This window comes from Drosophila kikkawai, chromosome 2R (genome assembly GCF_030179895.1).
Source record: "Drosophila kikkawai strain 14028-0561.14 chromosome 2R, DkikHiC1v2, whole genome shotgun sequence".
NCBI lineage: Eukaryota > Metazoa > Arthropoda > Insecta > Diptera > Drosophilidae > Drosophila > Drosophila kikkawai.
In genome coordinates this window covers 15221935-15241787 of record NC_091729.1, presented here as the reverse complement: position 1 = coordinate 15241787, position 19853 = coordinate 15221935, and the positions used below count along the sequence as shown (strand labels likewise).

Sequence of the window (19853 nt, the reverse complement as noted above, 5' to 3'; positions counted from 1 at the left end):
ACGCTGGTATCGATTTGGCCAAGTCAGTTGCCGTTTAGAAGCCGTCGCGTGCAGATCACAGCCGGGAAACCTTGAAAGAAAAGAAGAGTCTTTGAAGAATTCGAGTTCGCGGAAGCGTTAAGCCAACAAGAAACCCAACCAAAGGGAAGGGAGTGGAAATGGTCAAGTGTAGAGAAGTGAAAAAGTGAAGATAAGAGACGAGAAGAGAAAGATCTAAAAAAATCAATGCTCCAACCAAGTGCGTGCGAATATTGAATTGACATCGCCGAAGAAGATCCGTTAAAAGCAAAAATCAAAGAGGCTTCACAAAGAAAAGACTGCTGAAAACGAGAATGAATCAATAAAAAACGCGAAAAACTAACTGTAAACTTTGGCAGCAACAATAAAAAGTGGCACAGCGCCTCTGCGAAAATAAACAAAAGACATTCTCTGTTAGATTTAAATATGGTTAGTCATTGGAAAAAGTGTTTACTGTGGCTAGTCATCGCCCTCCTCTGTCAGCTCTTGGCAGCCCAGCAACTGCAGGGACCTCCGCGACCCAGGGGGCGTATACGCATTGCGGATATGCAGCCACCGGCAGGACCGGTATCTGGTCCTGGTCCTCTGGGTAATTGGCCTAGTTTGCCAGCTGTGGGCCCCATCAGCTCCACAGTGCACACGCACATCCCTCTGCTGCGGGAGGAGAGTGCTCAGCGGCCACTGACACCCAGCCAGGAGGCGGTGGTATATGGCAACTGGAAGCCAGAGCACCCAGAGAAGCCAGAAGAGCTGGCAGAAAAAGATAAAGAGGCAGAGATGGAGATGGAAACAGATTCTAGTCAGCAGCCCAGGGAGCGGGTGTATGGACGCCTAGAGGCCATGCTCATGGGCTTGCCAGCAAATAGTAAGCGTCAACAGGAAGTCAGCAAGTAAACAAAATGTTAACTATATACATTTCTTTTAAATTCCAGCTGCCGATTCAAAACTTTCCAGTTCCAGTGAAGAGCAAACGGCACCCATAGCTCCCGGTAGCTATCAGAACCCCGTTTATGCTCCTCCCGCCAGCTATGAACGTTCCCCAGAGAAGCATGGAAGAAAGAGGATCACCAGCCAGCAGACTCCTCATCAGTTCGAGGTCACCCGTGTAAACAACACAGATCCCGCACTCAAAGCCGTGGCTAAGCAGATCAATGAGTCTGCAGAGACAACCACGACCACACGCAGAAATACCCAGAGCACCACCGACGATACATGGATGCCACTGCCATACCCATATCCCTACGACACCACAATGCCTTCTCCGCCTGCGTCGAGCTCTATGATTCCAGGCTTTATGCAATCCTCGGTGGTGCACCCACCAGCGCCCACTCAGGCCACCCACTCCACCGCTGGCCTGCTCAACTGGCCCACCGATTTCATTGATAGCACTTCGAATACGGCTAGCACGGAACGCATTGATGGTACCATTCCAGCGAATATAGACAGGCGAGACGACAGCATCAGCGATTCTGCGGACGATTACAAGTACTACGAGGAGTCCCTAAACTCCGCCCAGATGCACAGCGAGCTGAGTGTGCCGGAGACGCTGCCCTTGAATATAACCCGGGTGGGCATTCCCTACGAGGATCGGAATGCATCCGAAGAGCCAACCATCTGTGTGCCGCTCACTGTATCGGAGGCGTCGCTCTCCTCGGACAGTGTCACACCCCTGGTGGTGGAAGTAGAGCGTGTCTACTGCTTCCCACTGCCCAAGGTGGAAGTGCGTAGGGGTCAAGTCCGGCCGCAGGTGGAACAGGTGACCCGAACGCATCAGGAGGAGGAGGAGTTACGTGAAACGGAGATGCAGCCAACGGATCAGGCAATGCCGCCAATGGATGTAGCAGCGGGAGCCTCACGAAGTTCAGTTGGAGTACTGGCGTTGTCCCTCCTCCTCGTTGGATGGAGCTTGCGACCAGGAATTAGTACCTAAACTAGGATCGCTTCAGATTCTAATATTAACAAAACACACAACTCAGGGGCCTAAAACGCAATTAACGATTATTTAAACATTAAAACTAAGCAAACATTAAGGGTTTGAGTGTTTTCTTTAGAATGTTTTTGGGTTCAGTAGAATATACTATATATATCGGAACATAAGAAATTTATAGATAACGTTTTAGAGTTTGATCTATATAGAATCTCCCATAATGTATAGCAACTCAACTGATTAAAGTATAAGTATTTTGTTTGTATTTTTTTCAGTTGCTCTTTTCTCTTATCAGTTTATAACACTTTAGTTTTTGTTTACATTTTTTACTATCTCGACAGCCTTTGGTTTCGGTTTATAAGTAGTTTTCTTATCAACATATAGTATATAGAAAGACTTCCCCGATAAGGAATTTCATTCATAAAAAAAGCTTTCTAGCGTTAAGATTAATATGGTTTATATGTCTCAATTGCGAGCCCCTTTTTTGGCAATAAATACATCTCGTGCGGCCTTGCGCAAGGTCTTGCCATTGGCATTACTCGGCAATTTGTCGATGAACTGGACTCCGGCATGAAGCTGCTTCTCCTTGGCAGGCAAGTGCTTGGCCACATAGTCAATAATGTCCTGGGCACTCACCTGGGAACCTGGGATCCTCACCACCAAGGCACCAGCTTCATCGCCAATCCTTTCATCGTAGATGCCAACCACACACACATCCTGCACCTGGGGCATCCGCGAGATGATGCTCTCGATCTCGGTAGGGAAGTAGCTAAGGCTTTCGTAGCGCAGCATCTCTTTCTTACGATCCACAATGTAGAGGAAGTTCTGCTCATCGAAGTAGCCCAGATCCCCGGTGTGGTACCAGCCGTCAGAGTCCTGCAGGTTACGAGTCTCCTCCGGATTTCCATAGTAACCATTCCATACTCGATTTGTGTGAACATACAGCTCACCCACCTGGTTGTATGTCAGATTCTTTCCCTCCTCATCCACGATGCGCATCCTGGCACCTGGAACGGGTTTGCCAACAGAAGAAAGATTGACAAGTCCTGCATTGGCCGTAACAATTCCCATCTCGGTCATTCCATAGCCACAGGTTAAGAGCGCATTCTTGCACAGATTCTGGACCTTCTGCAAAGTGGCATTGGAAGCCCAGCCTCCGGTGAAGTGCACATTCATAATGGAAGCCAGTGCCTCAGGAGTGGCATCTGGACAGGTCACTAGGGCAGAGAGATATCTGGGCGGCAAAACAGCAATGTTGATCTTGTACTTCTCCACCATTTTCAGGAAATACTCTGGCGTGAAGAGCTTGTTGCTTATGATACGAGTGCAGCCGGAGAGCGTGTTGAACATGAAGGTCACCAGGCCAGTCAGCCAGTCCAGGCAGCTGGGCGTAAAGATGGACATTTCATTGGTGGCCATCCTGGCAAGGAACAGATTATATAATTATTACAGAGATTCATCAGGCGAATAAAAGATGTAAAACTCACATTGTGTCACCTAAAAGGTAGTTGTTAGAGATACACACAGCCTTTGGCAAGCCTGTTGTTCCCGAGGAGCACAGAATCGCCACAGTTTGGTCACCACCTTCCTTCAGGGGTTCAGGTCTAGGAGCATTTTGGTTTATTTTTAAAGTTTAGGTAACCATTTTAAACTTACTGGTAAGCACACTCAGCGGAGGTGGGATCGAGGAGGGTTTCGATGCTGGGAATTCCTGAAATGTGGTCAGTTAAGGTAAAAATATCTGGGTTCCATTCCACGGTAGCTGCCTGAATTTTCCGGATGTCAACTCCATCGCAGAATATCACAGATGGTTTGGTAATGGAAAACACATGGGTAGTGGTGGCTACAAAGGAGATTCTATGGTTAAAAAGAAATTTCTTGCCATAAATCCCGATACCAACCTTCGTCTAGCAAAGTGCTTATAGAGTGAAAGGGTGTTGCATTCAGAAAGCAAGCCACTCCCAGAGGCATTGCGTAGGTGGAGTTTTGAATAGAGATGCCTATGACATCCTTGTGACCAAGTCCTCGCTTCTTGAAGAACTGGGCTATCCTGACGGCCCAAGTGAGGGCTTGCTCAAAGGTGGTCTCTACTCCATCTGCTTCGTTTATCTGTTTCGGAGAGTTTACCTTTTAAGACCTATATTCATATAGAAATATCAGAGATCGCCTCACCTGACACACATTCTTGGGCCAAGTCCTCATGGTATTAAATATTATTTTACCCACGGAGGTATTATGGTTGTAGGTGTAGGTCCTCGTTGCCCCACTCCAGATCCTCTCCTGCTCATCAAATGTGGCTATTGGTAGGGCCATGTTTTTGTAATGCTTCACAAAGTCCGCTTCGAACGACAAACTGTAGACGACTGCCACAATCCGATCAAGAAAGTGGTATTTATAGTGAGCCAGAAAGAATACAACATCGCAAAATAGGAATAGCTAACCTCTGTACTGACTTATCAGACGAAGTCGAAAGTTCAGCAAACATCAGACTATAGACAGATTTTGGTATTGACTGCTCGATACCCTAATCAATTTGATTTCACAACTGCAGCAAGTGCGTAGAACCGAACCTAGCCTAGTGTACTATCAATTTATTGCAGATATTTACAATGAAAAAAAAGTTCAAATCATACTCGCTCAGCTTTTTGGTTGATCTTAATCAAATTCACATCATGCTTGCTCAGCAGTTTTCATATCGAATTTAAGAAATCGAAGCGGGGCCCCGCTAAGGGGTAATTAAATAATAATTTCATCATCTTTGATTAAAGTTACTTAAACTTAGTTGATTTACGTTTTGATTTATTATAATTATATAATGTTCAGATAGATAACAAGTCAAATATGTAGGTATAAATCTAAGACAACATTGCTCAAAGATAATGATTCCAAGTTATAGATATTCTAAGAGAATAACTACACTAAGTAAGGAACTATCTTATCTATAACTTCTTTTTATAGAAGTTCCACATTCGAATAAAGAACAGACAGATATCAAATCATTTAAAAACAATTGTTTATTTAAAGCCTTATCAATAAACGGATTATATTGCCCTTGATTGTGCTCGCAGCACCTTGACTTATCTACAAATTATAATCTAATCACTAATAAGAACTTTCATTCATAAAAAAATACTCTTGTGAGAAATTGTAATTAACATTTGATAAGAAAATAATAGAATTCTAATTTGAAAGCCCCCTTTTGGCAGCAAATTCATCGCGTGCTGCCTTGCGTAAGGTCTTTCCATTGGCATTACTGGGCAGTTTCTCGGTGAACTGGACTCCAGCATGGAGCTGCTTCTCCTTGGCAGTCGAGTGCCTGGCCACATAGTCCACAATATCTTGACCACTGACTTCGCTTCCAGGACTCTTGACCACCAAGGCACCAGCCTCATCCCCAACCCTTTCATCGTAGATGCCAACCACGCAAACATTCTGCACGTCAGGCAGCTGAGATATAATGCTCTCGATCTCAGTGGGCCAGTAGGTGACCCCACCATACCTAAGAGTTTCCTTCTTACGATCCACCATATACAGAAAATTGCATTTATCAAAGTAGCACAGATCTCCGGTGTGGTACCAGCCCTCAGAGTCTTGCAGGTTCCGAGTTTCCTTAGGATTTGCATAGTAACCATTCCAAACCCGATTCGTGTGAACATACAGCTCACCCACTTGGTTGTATGTCAGGTTTTTTCCCTCCTCATCCACGATGCGCATCTGGACACCTGGAACTGGTCTGCCCACCGATGATAGATTGTTGATCCCAGCGTTGGCCGTTACGATTCCCATTTCGGTCATTCCATAACCAGTGCTTATGAGAGCAAACATGCATATGTCCTGGATCTTTCGGAGTGTGCCCAGGGAAACCCAGCCGCCAGTGTAATGAATGTTCATAATGGAGGCCAGAGCCTCTGGCGTGGCATCCGGACAACTGGCCAAGGCGGACAGGTGTATAGGTGGCAGAACGGCAACGTTGATCTTGTACTTTTTTACCAGCTGCACAAAGTACTCCGGGGTGAAGGGCTTGCTGGTTAGGATTCTCGTGCAACCCGCAACGGTGTTGAACATGAACGTCACCAGTCCAGTAAACCAGTCCAGGCAACTGGGCGTGAAGATGACGAACTCACTACTAGCCACCCTGGGGGAAGAAATTTCCAAGTTAACCTTTGGATCTTTGGGCTTAATAATCTCCAACTTACATGCTGTCGTTGTAAAGAATACTATTGGAGATGCACACGGCTTTTGGCAAGCCAGTAGTTCCTGAAGAGCACAGAATTACCACTGTTTGGTCTCCACCTTCCTTTAGTGGTTCGGGTCTAAACGTATATGGGGTTTACAATCAAGCTGGACCATCAATATATACTTACTGGTAAGTTCTCTCAGTGGAGGTGGGATCCAAAAGAGATTCAATGCTCGGCACTCCATAAACGTGGTCGGTGAGGGTATAGATCTCAGGGCTCCAGCCAATGGTAGCTGCTTTTATTTTCTTAATGTCGCATCCATCGCAGAATATCATAGATGGTTTGGTGATGGAAAACACATGGGTAGTGGTGGCTGCAAAATATATTTAATTATTAACTTAAAGTTAAACTTTAACCCTTAAACCCAACCTTCATCTAACAAGGTGTTTATGGAGTGAAAGGGTGTTGCATTCAGAAAGCAAGCCACTCCCAATGGCATTGCATAAGTAGAGTTCTTTATGGCAATGCCAATGACATCCTTGTGTCCAAGACCACGCTTCTTGAAGAACTGGGCTATCCTAATGGCCCAAATAAGGGCTTGATCAAAGGTCACAGTCATGCCATCAATGTCGTTTATCTAAAAGTTTAAGGGAAAATCTTTAAAAAAAGACAACCTATTGAGCTACATTAAGATTTTATTTAACCTGACAAATGTTCTTGGGCCAGGTTTTCATGGTGTTAAATATTATTTTGCCCATGGAGGTGTCATGGTGATAAGTTGAATTCCTCGGAGATCCCCTCCAGACTCTAACCAGCTCACTAAATGTCACTGATGCTGGTTCCATTGTTTGTTTGCTCTTTGCTCTGTCAATCACAGCCACTAGACTACTGAACCACTTGGCACTATAAAGTTTAATTTATAGTCGTTGGCTCGAAAGCAGAACAAGAAGGTTAACTGGCCTTTGCGGGGTGGTGGTTACTTCTGTACTCACTATCATTCGCAGTCCAAAGTTCAGCGGACCAGGTTATTACCATTTTCGGGCATTGACTCTTGGACCCTCTTTTTGGGGCTTCAGTTTATTTCAATTATAAATAAATGGGAAAGAGAATTTAATTTTATTAAATTATTTAAAAAAACATCTTCTTGTTAAAAATATATTTATCCAAAATACCTTTTGTTTGCAAAGGAATAAGAAAAAAACTAGAGTCATGCTTGGTTAGCTTTTGGAGTAAGTCTTATCAAACTCATGATGGTTCAGCGATTTTTCGTATCTAATCAAACTTTGAGATGGAAAGCAAAGTGGGTAGGTAATGTGGTAGGCTAGATACACATAAGGCCCACTGTACATTGTATTAGCATAGAGTCAGGATAAAGCCCATTGTATTGAAGAGGCATACAAGATAAAAGCCCCGTTAGAATTAAGTATAACACTGTCATCTCTGTCTATCTCATACATTAGCATTAAGGGATAAATACGTATGTATACCTATCTCGCTTACGCATCGGAAGGTATAAGTAGAGGAAAAGAAGCGACGCCGAGGCATTCGGTGGCGTGCGTTAATTGAGAGAAGTCGAAAGTGTGTTAAAATAATAAAGATCATATTATACCGGATTCATTTTGGCGTTTACAGTAATTATCCATTTAATCACAAAATACTGAAGCTCTCCTAATTTAGTAACAATATATAGTTAAGTCGGCCTTACTTAGCCTCTGCCTTCTTCTTAAGAAATTCCTCGCGTGCTGCAATCCGTATCTTCTTGCCATTGACATTCACTGGCAGTTTTTCCGTAAACTGAACTCCCAGCCGCAGCTGCTTCTGCACGGCGGATATCCGCTTGGCCACATGATCCACTATCTCCTTCTCTGAAATAAATGATCCTTCATTCACCACCACCAAGGCACCGGCTTCATCACCCGCCCGCTCATTATAGACACCCACAACACACACATCCTGAACCTGGAGCAGCTCCATAATAACATCCTCGATCTCGCCGGGTGTGTACTGGAGTCCCTGATACTTGAGGGCCTCTCTTATACGGTCAACCAAGTAGAGATTGTTTTCCTCATTGAAGTAGCCTAGGTCGCCGGTGTGGAACCAGCCCTCGGCGTCTTGGATGCGATGCGTCTCCTCGGGGTTGCCATAATATCCTTTCCAAGGTCGACCCGTGTATGCAAGGATCTCCCCGACCTCATTAAAAGTCAGATTTTTTCCATCTTCGTTCACGATGCGTACCTTTGTACCCGGTGCAGGACTGCCCGCCGAGGAGATATTCTTGTTAGTCAGATTAAAAGTTATGGGTCCCGATTCCGACATAACATAGCCGGTATCAATCCGGACGTGCTTGTAGCGCTCTTGGGTTCTCTGCAAAGTGGCCAGAGAAATGGAACCTCCACCATAGTTCAAGCTTTTAAGGGAGGCCAGGGCCTCCGGCGTTGCCTCGGGACAGTTGATAAGTGTGGAGAAGCGACATGGTGCCAGTATGCAATCGGTGATCCAATACTTCCTTACCAACCAGTTTATTATAGGCGCGTGTAAAATATAACCATTAAAGATTAAAATTTACACCATTTCTGTGAGTGAAACTGAATGCTAACGATAATGGAACAATGAAATATTGACTACTTTTTTCTTGATAAATTTGGCTTTGATAAATATACTTTTTAAATGCCTAGAATACATTGCCGCAAAAATGTAGTATCATATTTTAAAATTGTTTGTTCACGCCAGTTAATTTCTGGAGGCAGTGTGATCCTGCTACCAGCCTCCAATGATCCCGTAAGCGCTCTCTTTCTCTCCCTCTCCCTCCGGACTTCCAGTCCATAGAGCTTCTAATCCGCTCTCCCTAGCTTTAGTTTCTTTTGTATTGTTTAGTACCAATTTACCTTCTACAATAAACATATCGACGCACGTCGCGTAAAACCCCGAAAAGTCTACGTGTTTTTCTTATCGAGTGCATTTCAGCTTAAAGCCGGCCCCCTGCAAACATTGTTCAATATTAAAACTTTTTGATTATCGTAATTTGTTAAGACATACTTTTAGGCGATAGAAATAATCGATTTTTTTGTTTGTTTTTCGGTTTATTGGTTCGGTTCTTCACAAAATTAACACATTTTTAGGAGCCACTCAAACGATCTCAATAATATCATAAGAAATAAATAATTAACTAAAATCCTTGTGTTTGAGTAATTATCGCAAATATTTATTTTTCCTTTTTGGCCAAAAACTCCTCCCGCGCCACCCTTCTTAATGTCTTTCCATTCTGATTGGCTGGCAACTTGTCCGTGAACTGGACACCGGCATGGAGTTGCTTCTGAACAGCCGGCAATCTCCTGGCCACATGATCCGCAATCTCCTGCGCCGTGATCGAGGTTCCCTGCCTCTTGACCACCAGAGCACCAGCGGCATCTCCCTGCTGCTCATCGTAGATGCTCACCACACAGACTTCCTCCACCTGGGGCAGCTCGTATATGACGCCCTCGATTTCGGAGGGCCAATAGTGGTTGCCCTGGTACTTGCAGATCTCCTTCTTGCGATCCACCACAAAGAGTTGATTTTGTTCGTCAAAGTAGCCCAGGTCGCCGGTGTGGAACCAGCCCTGATAGTCCTGCATGCGCCGCGACTCCAGGGGATTGCCAAAGTAACCATTCCAGGGCAGACCATTGTGCACATAGATCTCCCCCGTCTCGTTGTATCCCAGGTACTTGCCATCCTCATCCACAATCCGTATCTTCACACCCGCCAGTGGCTTGCCGGCAGTGTTGGCATTACCCAGTCCCATATTGAAGGTCACGCCACCCACCTCCGTCATTCCATAGCCAGAGGTGAGCATGGCACCTGGACAGAGTTCCTGTACCTTTTTCAGTGTGGTCATGGAGGTAAAGCCGCCGCCATAGGTTATGTGTCGAATAGAGACCAAGGCTTCCTTTGAGGCTCCAGGATAATTGATCAAAGCAGACAAGTGGCGGGGAGGCAGAATGACGCTGTTGATCTTGTACTTCTCCACGAGCTCCACAAAGTAAGCCGGCGAATAGGGCTTGTTGGTTATGATGCGGGTGCAGCCGATCACTGTTCCAAACAAAAGAGAGGACAGTCCACTGTACCAGTCAAGACCACTGGCTGAAAATACCACCAATTCGCTGTTCATCATGCTGTGAAGGTAAAATATTTGGTATATAGTTCAAAAACCTTTGAAATAAATTATAAACTCACAAGTAATTTACATGCAAAACCGCATTGGAAATGCAGACAGCTTTTGGCAGGCCAGTAGTTCCCGAGGAGCACAGAATGGCCATTGTCTGCTCGCCTCCATATTTTAAAGGTTCTGGCCTGAAAGAAGCTGGAGTTGTTACTAACAGTTTAAGACTGAAGATTATTTTCTTACTGGTAAAATAATTCAGTGGGTGTGGGCTCCAGAAGACTTTCTATGTGTGGGACCCCCTGAATAGGATCTGTGACTGTATAAATCTCTGCTTCCCATTCTTTAGTGGCGGCTCGCACCTTCTCGTATTCCTGTCCATCGCAGAATATAATTCTTGGCTTGGTTATGGAAAAAACGTGGGTCATGGTGGCTAAAGAAAAATTATAATAAATTGTAAGAAGTCTGCAAATAACCTTTGATCGTATAAATACCAACCTTCATCCATTACCGGATTGATGGCATGAAAGGGTGTCCCATTTAAAAAACAGGCCACTCCGAGGGGCATCACATAGGTGGAGTTCCTGACTGACAGGCCTATAATATCCGGATATTTTAGACCCTTCTTCTTGAATAACTGAGCTATGCGAATGGCCCATGTGATGGCCTGATCAAAGGTGACTGCCACGCCATCCGTATCGTTTATCTGTTTTCAGGTTTGGTTATCTCTGATTCTCAATTTATGTTTTTTTCTTTGTGTTTAACTTACCTGGCAGACATTCTTTGGCCAATTCCTCATGTTGTTGCATATTACCTTGCCTATTGACGTCTCATCGGTGTACATATTATCCCGTTTGGGACCAATCCAGACCCGTTCGCTTGCATCGTAAGTAGTTGGTAGTGCGCCCATCTCTTGGTCTCTAAAGAAAAAGCTATAATGCCGTTCTTGGTCAGGGGGAACCGTTTTTATAGCGAAAAAGAGGCACAAAAAAAATAGCAAGTAATGAATGACCTGCATCAATTGGGATACACCTGATTCTTGATTGTGACGTGTAGTGATAACCTGGAAATACACACATAATACTTATTAAGCAGCCCTGCCTATCTTATCAGAAGCATTTACTTAAGTAAAAAACTATGAACCCTGATCACAAACATCGCACGATTTGTGGGTAAGATTTGTTAAGATAAAGCCTTGGTCTCTTTAAGAAATGCTTAATAAATGCCAAGTTAATGGGATTTTCTGAGAGGTCTTAGGAGATAAGTCCCCCATTGATTAAATTCTAGAAAATCCCTGATTGTTTGTTTCTATGAGGAGTAACACCATAAAAAGCCACTTAATTAATTAGCAACTTATTCGAGGATAATGAATATTTGAACTCCTAAGACATACTTTTAGGCGCCTGAAATTTAGGTTCGGAAACAACCAGCAAATTGCTGGTAAGGAAATTAATTCTAGTTTTAGGAGTTAATTCAAAATGAACACTTTGATAGCCATATCTAAAAAAAAATTGCTTTATAATCAAAAGCACTTATTGGTACACCTTTAGTAAACCCATTTCTACTTGTAATCCCAGCCTGTCACAGATATTAGGAGGCTTAGTTTTCTTGCAGTTACAATTTATTGCAAACCAAAGGTCACTTCACTATCGAGACCCTCGAGCAGAGCACTTCAACAATAATTTAAAGTGTTGCAATTATCTTCCCGCACTTATGATTAATAAAAACAAAAACTCAACTACGTTGGCTCGAACACGTTAAGATCTCACTTTCCACACGTGCCACTTTGGGCAACAAAAATGTCGCGTGCCACCTTACGCAACGTCTTGCCATTGACATTGGCGGGCAGCTTGTCGGTGAACTGGACGCCAGCTCTTAGTTGCTTCTGCACGGCAGGCAGTCGCTTAGCCACATGCTCTACAATCTCCTTGGGCGTTATGTTGGCTCCCTTGCTCTTCACCACCAAAGCTCCTGCGGCATCGCCCTCCCGCTCATCGTAGATGCCCACCACGCAGACATCCTGCACCTGTGGCAGCTCCGTGATGACGCTCTCGATCTCGGTGGGCCAGTAGTGAAGACCCTGGTACTTGAGAATCTCCTTCTTGCGATCCACAATATACAGGAAGTTCTGGTCATCGAAGTAGCCCAGGTCGCCGGTGTGGAACCAGCCCTCGAAGTCCTGCATGCGACGAGTCTCCACGGGATTGCCATAGTAGCCATTCCAGGCCTGTCCCGTGTGCACAAAGATCTCGCCCACCTGGTTGTACCCTTGGTTCTTGCCCTCCTCGTCCACAATGCGAATCTTAACGCCCGGAATGGGTCTGCCCGCTGAGGAGACGTTGCTGATGCCAATATTGATCGTGATGGCGCCCACCTCGGTCATGCCGTAACCCGAATTAAACATGGCCTTCTTGCAAAGCTCCTGCGATCGCTGCAAAGTGGCTAGGGATACGGCTCCACCGCCATAGTTGAGGTGTGTAATAGGAGCCAGGGCTTCCGGATTGGCCTCCGGACAGGTGATCAAAGCCGAGAGGTGACGGGGTGGCAGGACGGCATAGTTGATTTTGTACTTCTTCACCAAACCCACAAAGTAATCGGGAGCAAAGGGTTTGCTGCTGATGATTCTGGTGCATCCAAAAACAGTGCTGAATACAAAGGCCCACAGGCCAGTGATCCAATCCAGACAACTTCCTATAAAGATCACCGATTCGCTGTTGACCAACCTGAGAAAAGATTATCTAATATTAAGAAATAATCGTTGAAAACTAAGAGTATAAACTCACATGCTGTCCTGAATGAGAATGCTGTTGGAAATGCACACGGCCTTGGGCAAGCCAGTAGTTCCCGAAGAGCACAAGATGGCCACGGTCTGGTCGCCTCCCTCCTTCAGAGGTTCCGGTCTGGATTAGGTTAAGGTTTTCCTCATTAGCTAACCCATTAGTGAGAGTTTTCTGGAACTTACTGATACATCCTTTCGGTGGCTGTGGGGTCCAGCAAGGTCTCAATGCTCTGAACTCCCTCAACATGATCGGTGAGGGTGTAGATCTCCGGATGCCAACCAACAGTGGCCTTGTGAACCTTGTCATACTCATGACCATCGCAGAAGATCAGAGAGGGCTTTGTGATGGCAAAGACATGGGTCAAGGTTCCTGAGTTTGAAAAGTATAGTAAAATTTATAATTTCTTTAAAATATTTTAATTTTACAAACCCTCATCCAGCATGGGGTTAACTGCATGAAAGGGTGTTCCGTTCATCAGGCAAGCAACTCCCAGAGGCATCACATAGGTAGAGTTCTTGGCTGCAATACCTATTATATCCTTATGATTGAGTCCTCGCTTCTTCAGATACTGGGCTATACGAATGGCCCAGGTGAGTCCCTGCTCAAAGGTAACCGAGACGCCATCGAGGTCGCAAATCTGGAGGTATGATTTGAGATCATATATCTACTAGCAATGGAAGTCCTTCTTCGCTCCGACTAACCTGACACACGTTCTTGGGCCAGTTCTTCATGTTGTTGAATATAATCTTACCCACGGAGGAGTCATAGTTGAATATAGAATTGCGCTTGGCTCCGCTCCAGACATTATCCTTTTCATTGTAACTAACTGGTATCATGGCCATGATTCGGATTCCTTATAGAACTTCAACGCGCCTTTACAAACTGCAGTCGACTCTGGTGATCGCGGGTAGTTGCAGTTCCCTTTATATAGAGGAAGAGCTCTGGAAATCCCGTCTCGATGGGCACCTTGAGTGGATCCATGGTAAGTGGCTAACACCTGTAACATCTTATCTGTGCCTGCAGGAGATAGTGCACAACGTTGTTGTTTGGCCTAGGCCATGACTATTTTATACCCTGGCTTAAAGTTTCAAGTACCTTACGATTTAAGTTTATGTGGGGCATAATCCATCTAGTTTCTTCTTTATTACAAAAGTAACTACGTAATTTAGTGCTAAACTGCAATCTTTGTTTATCAATAAAGTCATCGGAAACCAATAAACAATCTTTACAGGGTGTATGTGGGTATGGATGATCCTAAATATGCAGACAGTTGATAGTATTTCCTTTATCTAATCTGTTTCCCATTGAATGCTAAATCGAAACAAAAGAAAATCCCATTAAGTGCCGTTATAAATAAAAAGGAAATACTGATCCACGCAAAACACCTGACTAACTATGAATCAAATCACGAGAACTATGCAATCACCCAGGAAGTTGCACCGATCATTGCCCATTTATATAGCTGATGAGATTTGGTGGCTATTAATGAAGGTTTATATGCTTTATAAGCCCTACATAACACAGTATTAGGAGCAAGGTTTACAAGTAGAAAAAATGTGATTTAAACGTGCTATCGCTAAGATAAAATTCCTTATTAATTTGCTACTGTTTTATGTGGTATAGAAACTTGTATAGGTGTTACAGGAAGAACTTGCAGTGAAATAGAGTTTCATTTTCATTTAAAGAAGGGCTTAAAATAAAATATGATTAACTAAACTTATTCAGTTTTAAATTAAATCGAATTTCTATCAAAGTCCACTTTTTCAATATCTGCTTAGGACTTACCCATCTTTAAACATATTTTTAATGCATCAACTATAGATTTTACCAACTTTAACTCCACATTAAAATATCGCTTCTTCCTTAGTCATGAATATAAATAAAAAATAAAATTTATTTAATTTATTTCACATTTCAATTATAACGGTAATTGCCTGCTTTCCCAAATCCCCATATTTCCATCAGTCTGGCAACTCTCGTGAACCAGCTGACTTGGCCATGTGTCAGCTGTTCGAGCCTGCAGCCCTGGCCGCGAAAATTTCACGGCCAACAATCAAAATTGGCGGAAGAAACGCGGAAGCGTATCTCTAGTTTTATGTAATGTTTAGTTGACGAGGAACGACATCTCCGATAGAAGCACTAGTTGTCCAGCTCCGCGATGTTTCACTACCACCTGAGGCTCGTCGTCCACTGCTCGCGGCAGAAACCGCTGCTGCTATGGGCACCTGTGTGCCACATGAGCGGCCTCACCCCGCTGAAGGAATACCAGGCGCGCGTCAGTTCCGGCCAGCTGATGACCGATGACAGGCAGTTCCAGACCATGAAGGAACTGGATGCCCTGTACCACAAGATCCAGAAGTACAGACCGGATGGCTACAGGACGAGCGGCGGTGGAGGCGGCGGCGGCTTCTTCAGTCGACTCTTCGGAAGGCAAGCCACCGAGGAGGAGGATGATAATGATCCCAACGCGGGCAGTCATGCCCCACAGGGACTCTACCTCTACGGCAGCGTGGGTGTGGGCAAGACAACACTGATGGACCTGTTCTTCGACTGCTGCACTCAGGTGAATATTTATGGAATTCCATGAAGCAGCTCAATATAAACCGAAATTTGTCTGCTAGATCGACCGCAAGCAGCGCGTTCACTTCACCGCCTTTATGAACAACGTCCACACCCGCATCCACGAGGTTAAGCAGAGCCAGGGCCCTGTCAGTCGTGCCTTCAACTCGGAGAAACCCGAGCCGTTCGATCCCACAAGGCCGGTGGCCGATATGATTGCCCGCGAATCCTGGCTGATCTGCTTCGACGAGTTCCAGGTGACGGACATAGCCGACGCCATGGTGCTGAAGCGCCTGTTCACGCACCTTTTCCGTCACGGCATTGTTGTAGTGGCCACCAGTAATCGGCATCCCGAGGATCTGTACAAGAATGGCCTGCAAAGGACCAACTTCCTGCCCTTCATCGCTCTGCTCCAGAAACGCTGCAAGGCTTCCAAGCTGGATTCGATTGACTACCGGCGGATAGCCCAATCCGGCGACACTAACTACTTTGTCAAGGGTCAGACGGATGCTGAGGGGAGCATGAACCGCATGTTTAAGATCCTGTGCGCCGAGGAGAACGACATCATCAGGCCGCGAACCATCACACACTTTGGCAGAAATCTAACGTTCAGTCGCACCTGTGGTCAGGTGCTGGACAGCACCTTTGCGGAGCTCTGTGATCGCGTAAGTAAATTGGTTATTAGGTTATTAGGTAACCAAAGGAAATTGCCTAATGTGTTCCCTCTCTTTAGCCCCTGGCTGGCAGCGATTACCTGCAAATAGGACAATTTTTCCACACTGTTCTCATCAGAGATGTGCCCCAGCTCACCCTGGATCTGAAGTCCCAAATGCGACGCTTTATAACCCTGATAGACACGCTATACAATAACCGTGTACGCGTGGTTATATCAGCGGAGGTGCCGCTGGAGAAACTGTTTAGCTTTTCAAGTGGTTCTGGCGCCCTTTCCGACTCGGATAGGGCGCTTATGGATGACTTGAAACTGGATCATGGGGTGAGGACTGCCTTATACTAGCTTTTTTTCTACTTTCTAAGCTAATTTTTTTATGTTTTTAGTCTGGATCCAAGTCAAGCTTCTTCACCGGCGAGGAGGAGCTCTTCGCCTTCGATCGCACAGTCTCGCGTTTGTACGAGATGCAGAAGCGGGAATACTGGGAGCAGTGGGCCAAGCAACGATAAAACCCCTATATCATCACCAAGCAATAGTAGTTCAATTAGCGCATATAAATTAATTAGTCTACCTCGGTGCCGTGGAGTTTTTAAATCGAAATTTCTTGTTACTTAATGACTTACATTATAGGTGCTTTTTCGCGAGTATTAGAGCAATAAACAAGGTTAGCTAAGCCTTTGTAATTATTTAAATATTTACTTTATTTACAAATGCAATTTAAATAAAGCAATAAACAAAGTTAGCAATGCTTTTCTTATTATTTAAATATTTACTTTAGAAAAATCAACTCACAACGAGTCACAAGTTTGAGTCACTGCAGTGAACTGATCACAGTTTCGTTAGTCACTAAAATTATCAGTTAATCGCGCCATCTGGCAACGCTCGCGGATTGATAAGATTTATGTTTTCGGTTGAGGTTGGGTTTGATGAAGATTAGAAGGTCAAGATCGTTTAGTTAGAGTATCTTTTGGGTGGACAACAAGCACAGCAGAATGGAGCATCAAGGAATGGAAGTAAACAAGACCCTGCCATATGGTGAGACCTCGTAAATACAAGGAATAATTATATTTCACGGATATTTTTCCCTATTTCTCAACATCCGCAGACCCCTCGCTGCTGGTGGTCAACATCTCGCTACGTCAGATCGAGGAGATCGCCATGACCGTCTCCCAGCGCTGCCATGTGACCGGTGTCAATGAGGTTGCCTGGGCTTTGCGTGCTCTCATGCTCACCGATCTCACCACCCTGGCTGGCGATGATACTGCGGCCAATGTGCGTCGCCTGTGCCTACGTGCCTGCTATCCCTTCGAGCCGCAGCTGTTCGACAAGTACTTTGATCGCTCCCTCATCCCGGAAATGCACACGGCCGCCGTTTGCGTTTATCCCGCCCGGGTCAAGGATGCCTATCAGACGCTGCAGCAGTACGATATGCTGGACAGGGTGGCTATAGCCGCAGTGGCCACAGGCTTTCCCACCGGACAGTATGGTCTACAGACGCGTCTGCAGGAGATTAGCCATGCCATTCTGGCTGGAGCCACAGAAATTGATATAGTGATCAACCGACAGTTGGCTCTCGTGGGAGACTGGGAGGCTTTGTACAACGAGGTGGTTCTCATGCGCAGCGCCTGCGGGCAGAAGGCGCATCTGAAGACCATTCTGGCCATTGGAGAACTGGGCACCATGGAGAATGTAAGATATGGAGAACCTAATCCCTCTAAAAAAAGCTATAACCCCTTCTTCTTTAAAGGTCTATAAGGCCGCCATGGTATGCATGCTGGCTGGAGCGGATTTCATCAAGACTTCCACTGGCAAGGAGACCGTTAATGCCACCCTGCCCGTTGGCCTGGTCATGATCTTTGCCATTCAGGAGTTCAAGCGACGTACCTGCCAGATTGTTGGCCTTAAGCCGGCCGGCGGAGTGAGAACAGTTCGCGATGCCATTGCCTGGATGACCTTGGTCAATGAGACCCTTGGCATTTACTGGCTACGCCCCGAGAGATTCCGCTTTGGAGCCTCTGGCCTGCTGGACGATATTGAGCGCGTGGTGCGCGAAGGTGTGGCCAAGCTGGAGGCAGAGGAGCAGGCCAAGAATATACAACCTCCAGAGGACACTGCTGGCGCCGAGGAGTTCTGCAAGGAGCTGCGCAAGAAAAAGGAGGCAAAGTGAGCCTTAGCCATCACTCACGCAGAGTGTACCATATATTGTAGCATTTTTTTACAACTGACTAAAACCTATAAACAAAACGAATCAAAAACTAGCTTTTATAGGCGATGCTCCTTCACCTGGGCAGGAGCCTTGTAGTTGTAAGACAGCTGCGCAGGAGCCGCCATTAGATCCTCCTCAGCCTGCTCTTCGCCATGCTGCAGAAGCTCGGCGGAGGGTGCTCCTGCCTCCCTGTGGGGCTGATTATCCGGCACCTTCACCTGCATGTCCACGGCAAAGAAGGAGTCATCAAAGTTGATGCGATTGCGCTCATCCTGCTCCAGATACATGGCCTTGGGCGCCTTGGCTCCACCCATGGCCTTCTCGTAGGTGTTGAGCCACTTGAGATTGAGATTGATGTGCTTGGTGGCCGCATTGAACTTCTTTGGCTTCTTCTTTGGCTTGTCCGCATAGTAGTTGTGCTCCAGCTTCTGCGGCGGCGGATTAATCTTCTCCAGCCTTCTGCTTTTCTCATCCAACTTGGGTTCCACATAGTCGTACAGTGGCAGGTAAAAGTTGTAAGGCTGCTCAGTGGGTGGCAGCAAGCGCTGCTGGGGCTGCACTTGGTGCTCCTCCACCTGGCTACTGGCCTCCGCCATGGAATCTTCCTCCAAGGCGGGACCAAAGATTTCACCAGCACGTTGCAGCAAATGCTCCAAACGCTCAAGGCTGATGATGTGCGGATGTATGAGCTGGACATCGTCATGGAACTGGGCACGCCGAGCTGCCGGCGGCTTGGCGGCCACACTGCAGCAAAAGGCGCAGAGTAGCAGCTGCAAGGATGCGAGAATTATAATTCCAATTATCTGTGCTTCCGACATAGATTTCCGAGACTCACAACTAGGAGACCACTCATTATGCTTGTTTTCTGTGTTTTTTTTTTGTAGGGTAATAAATCACTTTCCGCTGGACATAGATGCTTTTGGATGGGACCACCTTCACTTTCAGAGATCTCACACGGAGTGAGGCCTCCTTGGAGCTGGCCTAAACATTTATAGTGGCGCTTCGAGTACTCCAAACGGAAGCTCGGAAGTCTCAAACCAGCCAGCCAGCCCAGGAGAAAACGAGTTTCCCACACGAAGAAAATAAATATGTAACGAGACAAACTAGACGAACTGCACATATATGCACACGCCAGAGCGCATAATAATGTTAATGTAACAGCAATAGCTCGATGGCGGTGGAGTTGAACAAACTGGAACTGCCTGCCAGCGACAACGACGAACCGTTTGTCACTCATAATGAGTCCGAGTCCGAGTTCGAGTCCAAGAGCCTGGCCAATTTAGAGGCGGCGGCGCGGTGTGCAAGTGCATTGACCCAGAGTACAATTATTTCCGCCGCCCAATGTGTGAACCCGTTTCGATTGTTTCAAACTCCATT

General features: G+C 45.7%; 9 protein-coding genes across 9 annotated transcripts; 3 read left to right on the top strand and 6 right to left on the bottom strand.

Moving 5' to 3' along the window:
• Positions 1-444: 444 nt before the first annotated feature.
• Positions 445-1948, top strand: LOC108082311 (uncharacterized). Its single transcript, XM_017177642.1, has 2 exons — positions 445-883; positions 951-1948. Exons 1-2 carry the CDS (start codon positions 445-447, stop codon positions 1946-1948), a joined length of 1437 nt encoding a protein of 478 aa, XP_017033131.1.
• A 267-nt stretch (positions 1949-2215) lies between these two features.
• On the bottom strand, positions 2216-4284 carry LOC108082371 (uncharacterized). Its single transcript, XM_017177712.3, has 5 exons — positions 4118-4284; positions 3847-4054; positions 3602-3788; positions 3433-3549; positions 2216-3365 (listed from the first exon to the last, which is right to left on the bottom strand). The coding sequence occupies exons 1-5, from the start codon at positions 4256-4258 to the stop codon at positions 2411-2413; spliced, it is 1608 nt and encodes a 535-aa protein (XP_017033201.1). The 5' UTR covers positions 4259-4284; the 3' UTR covers positions 2216-2410.
• An 841-nt stretch (positions 4285-5125) lies between these two features.
• On the bottom strand, positions 5126-6968 carry LOC108082310 (uncharacterized). Its single transcript, XM_017177641.1, has 5 exons — positions 6828-6968; positions 6553-6760; positions 6310-6496; positions 6142-6258; positions 5126-6080 (listed from the first exon to the last, which is right to left on the bottom strand). The coding sequence occupies exons 1-5, from the start codon at positions 6966-6968 to the stop codon at positions 5126-5128; spliced, it is 1608 nt and encodes a 535-aa protein (XP_017033130.1).
• Positions 6969-7824: 856 nt separating this feature from the next.
• On the bottom strand, positions 7825-8694 carry LOC108082309 (luciferin 4-monooxygenase-like). Its single transcript, XM_017177640.1, has 2 exons — positions 8690-8694; positions 7825-8629 (listed from the first exon to the last, which is right to left on the bottom strand). The coding sequence occupies exons 1-2, from the start codon at positions 8692-8694 to the stop codon at positions 7825-7827; spliced, it is 810 nt and encodes a 269-aa protein (XP_017033129.1).
• A 577-nt stretch (positions 8695-9271) lies between these two features.
• LOC108082367 (uncharacterized) lies at positions 9272-11426 on the bottom strand. Its single transcript, XM_017177708.3, has 5 exons — positions 11031-11426; positions 10760-10967; positions 10508-10694; positions 10336-10452; positions 9272-10274 (listed from the first exon to the last, which is right to left on the bottom strand). Exons 1-5 carry the CDS (start codon positions 11277-11279, stop codon positions 9326-9328), a joined length of 1710 nt encoding a protein of 569 aa, XP_017033197.2. The 5' UTR covers positions 11280-11426; the 3' UTR covers positions 9272-9325.
• A 434-nt stretch (positions 11427-11860) lies between these two features.
• On the bottom strand, positions 11861-13945 carry LOC108082335 (uncharacterized). Its single transcript, XM_017177665.3, has 5 exons — positions 13743-13945; positions 13471-13678; positions 13224-13410; positions 13045-13161; positions 11861-12984 (listed from the first exon to the last, which is right to left on the bottom strand). The coding sequence occupies exons 1-5, from the start codon at positions 13881-13883 to the stop codon at positions 12027-12029; spliced, it is 1611 nt and encodes a 536-aa protein (XP_017033154.1). The 5' UTR covers positions 13884-13945; the 3' UTR covers positions 11861-12026.
• A 1091-nt stretch (positions 13946-15036) lies between these two features.
• On the top strand, positions 15037-16962 carry LOC108082579 (putative ATPase N2B). Its single transcript, XM_017178036.3, has 4 exons — positions 15037-15604; positions 15663-16265; positions 16334-16594; positions 16657-16962. Exons 1-4 carry the CDS (start codon positions 15200-15202, stop codon positions 16777-16779), a joined length of 1392 nt encoding a protein of 463 aa, XP_017033525.1. The 5' UTR covers positions 15037-15199; the 3' UTR covers positions 16780-16962.
• An 86-nt stretch (positions 16963-17048) lies between these two features.
• Dera (deoxyribose-phosphate aldolase) lies at positions 17049-18529 on the top strand. The gene is made up of 3 exons (XM_017178037.3): positions 17049-17305; positions 17376-17959; positions 18018-18529. The coding sequence occupies exons 1-3, from the start codon at positions 17263-17265 to the stop codon at positions 18435-18437; spliced, it is 1047 nt and encodes a 348-aa protein (XP_017033526.1). The 5' UTR covers positions 17049-17262; the 3' UTR covers positions 18438-18529.
• LOC108082581 (uncharacterized) lies at positions 18018-19852 on the bottom strand. The gene is made up of 2 exons (XM_017178039.3): positions 19312-19852; positions 18018-19246 (listed from the first exon to the last, which is right to left on the bottom strand). Exons 1-2 carry the CDS (start codon positions 19711-19713, stop codon positions 18533-18535), a joined length of 1116 nt encoding a protein of 371 aa, XP_017033528.2. The 5' UTR covers positions 19714-19852; the 3' UTR covers positions 18018-18532.
• Between the last annotated feature and the right edge of the window lies 1 nt (position 19853).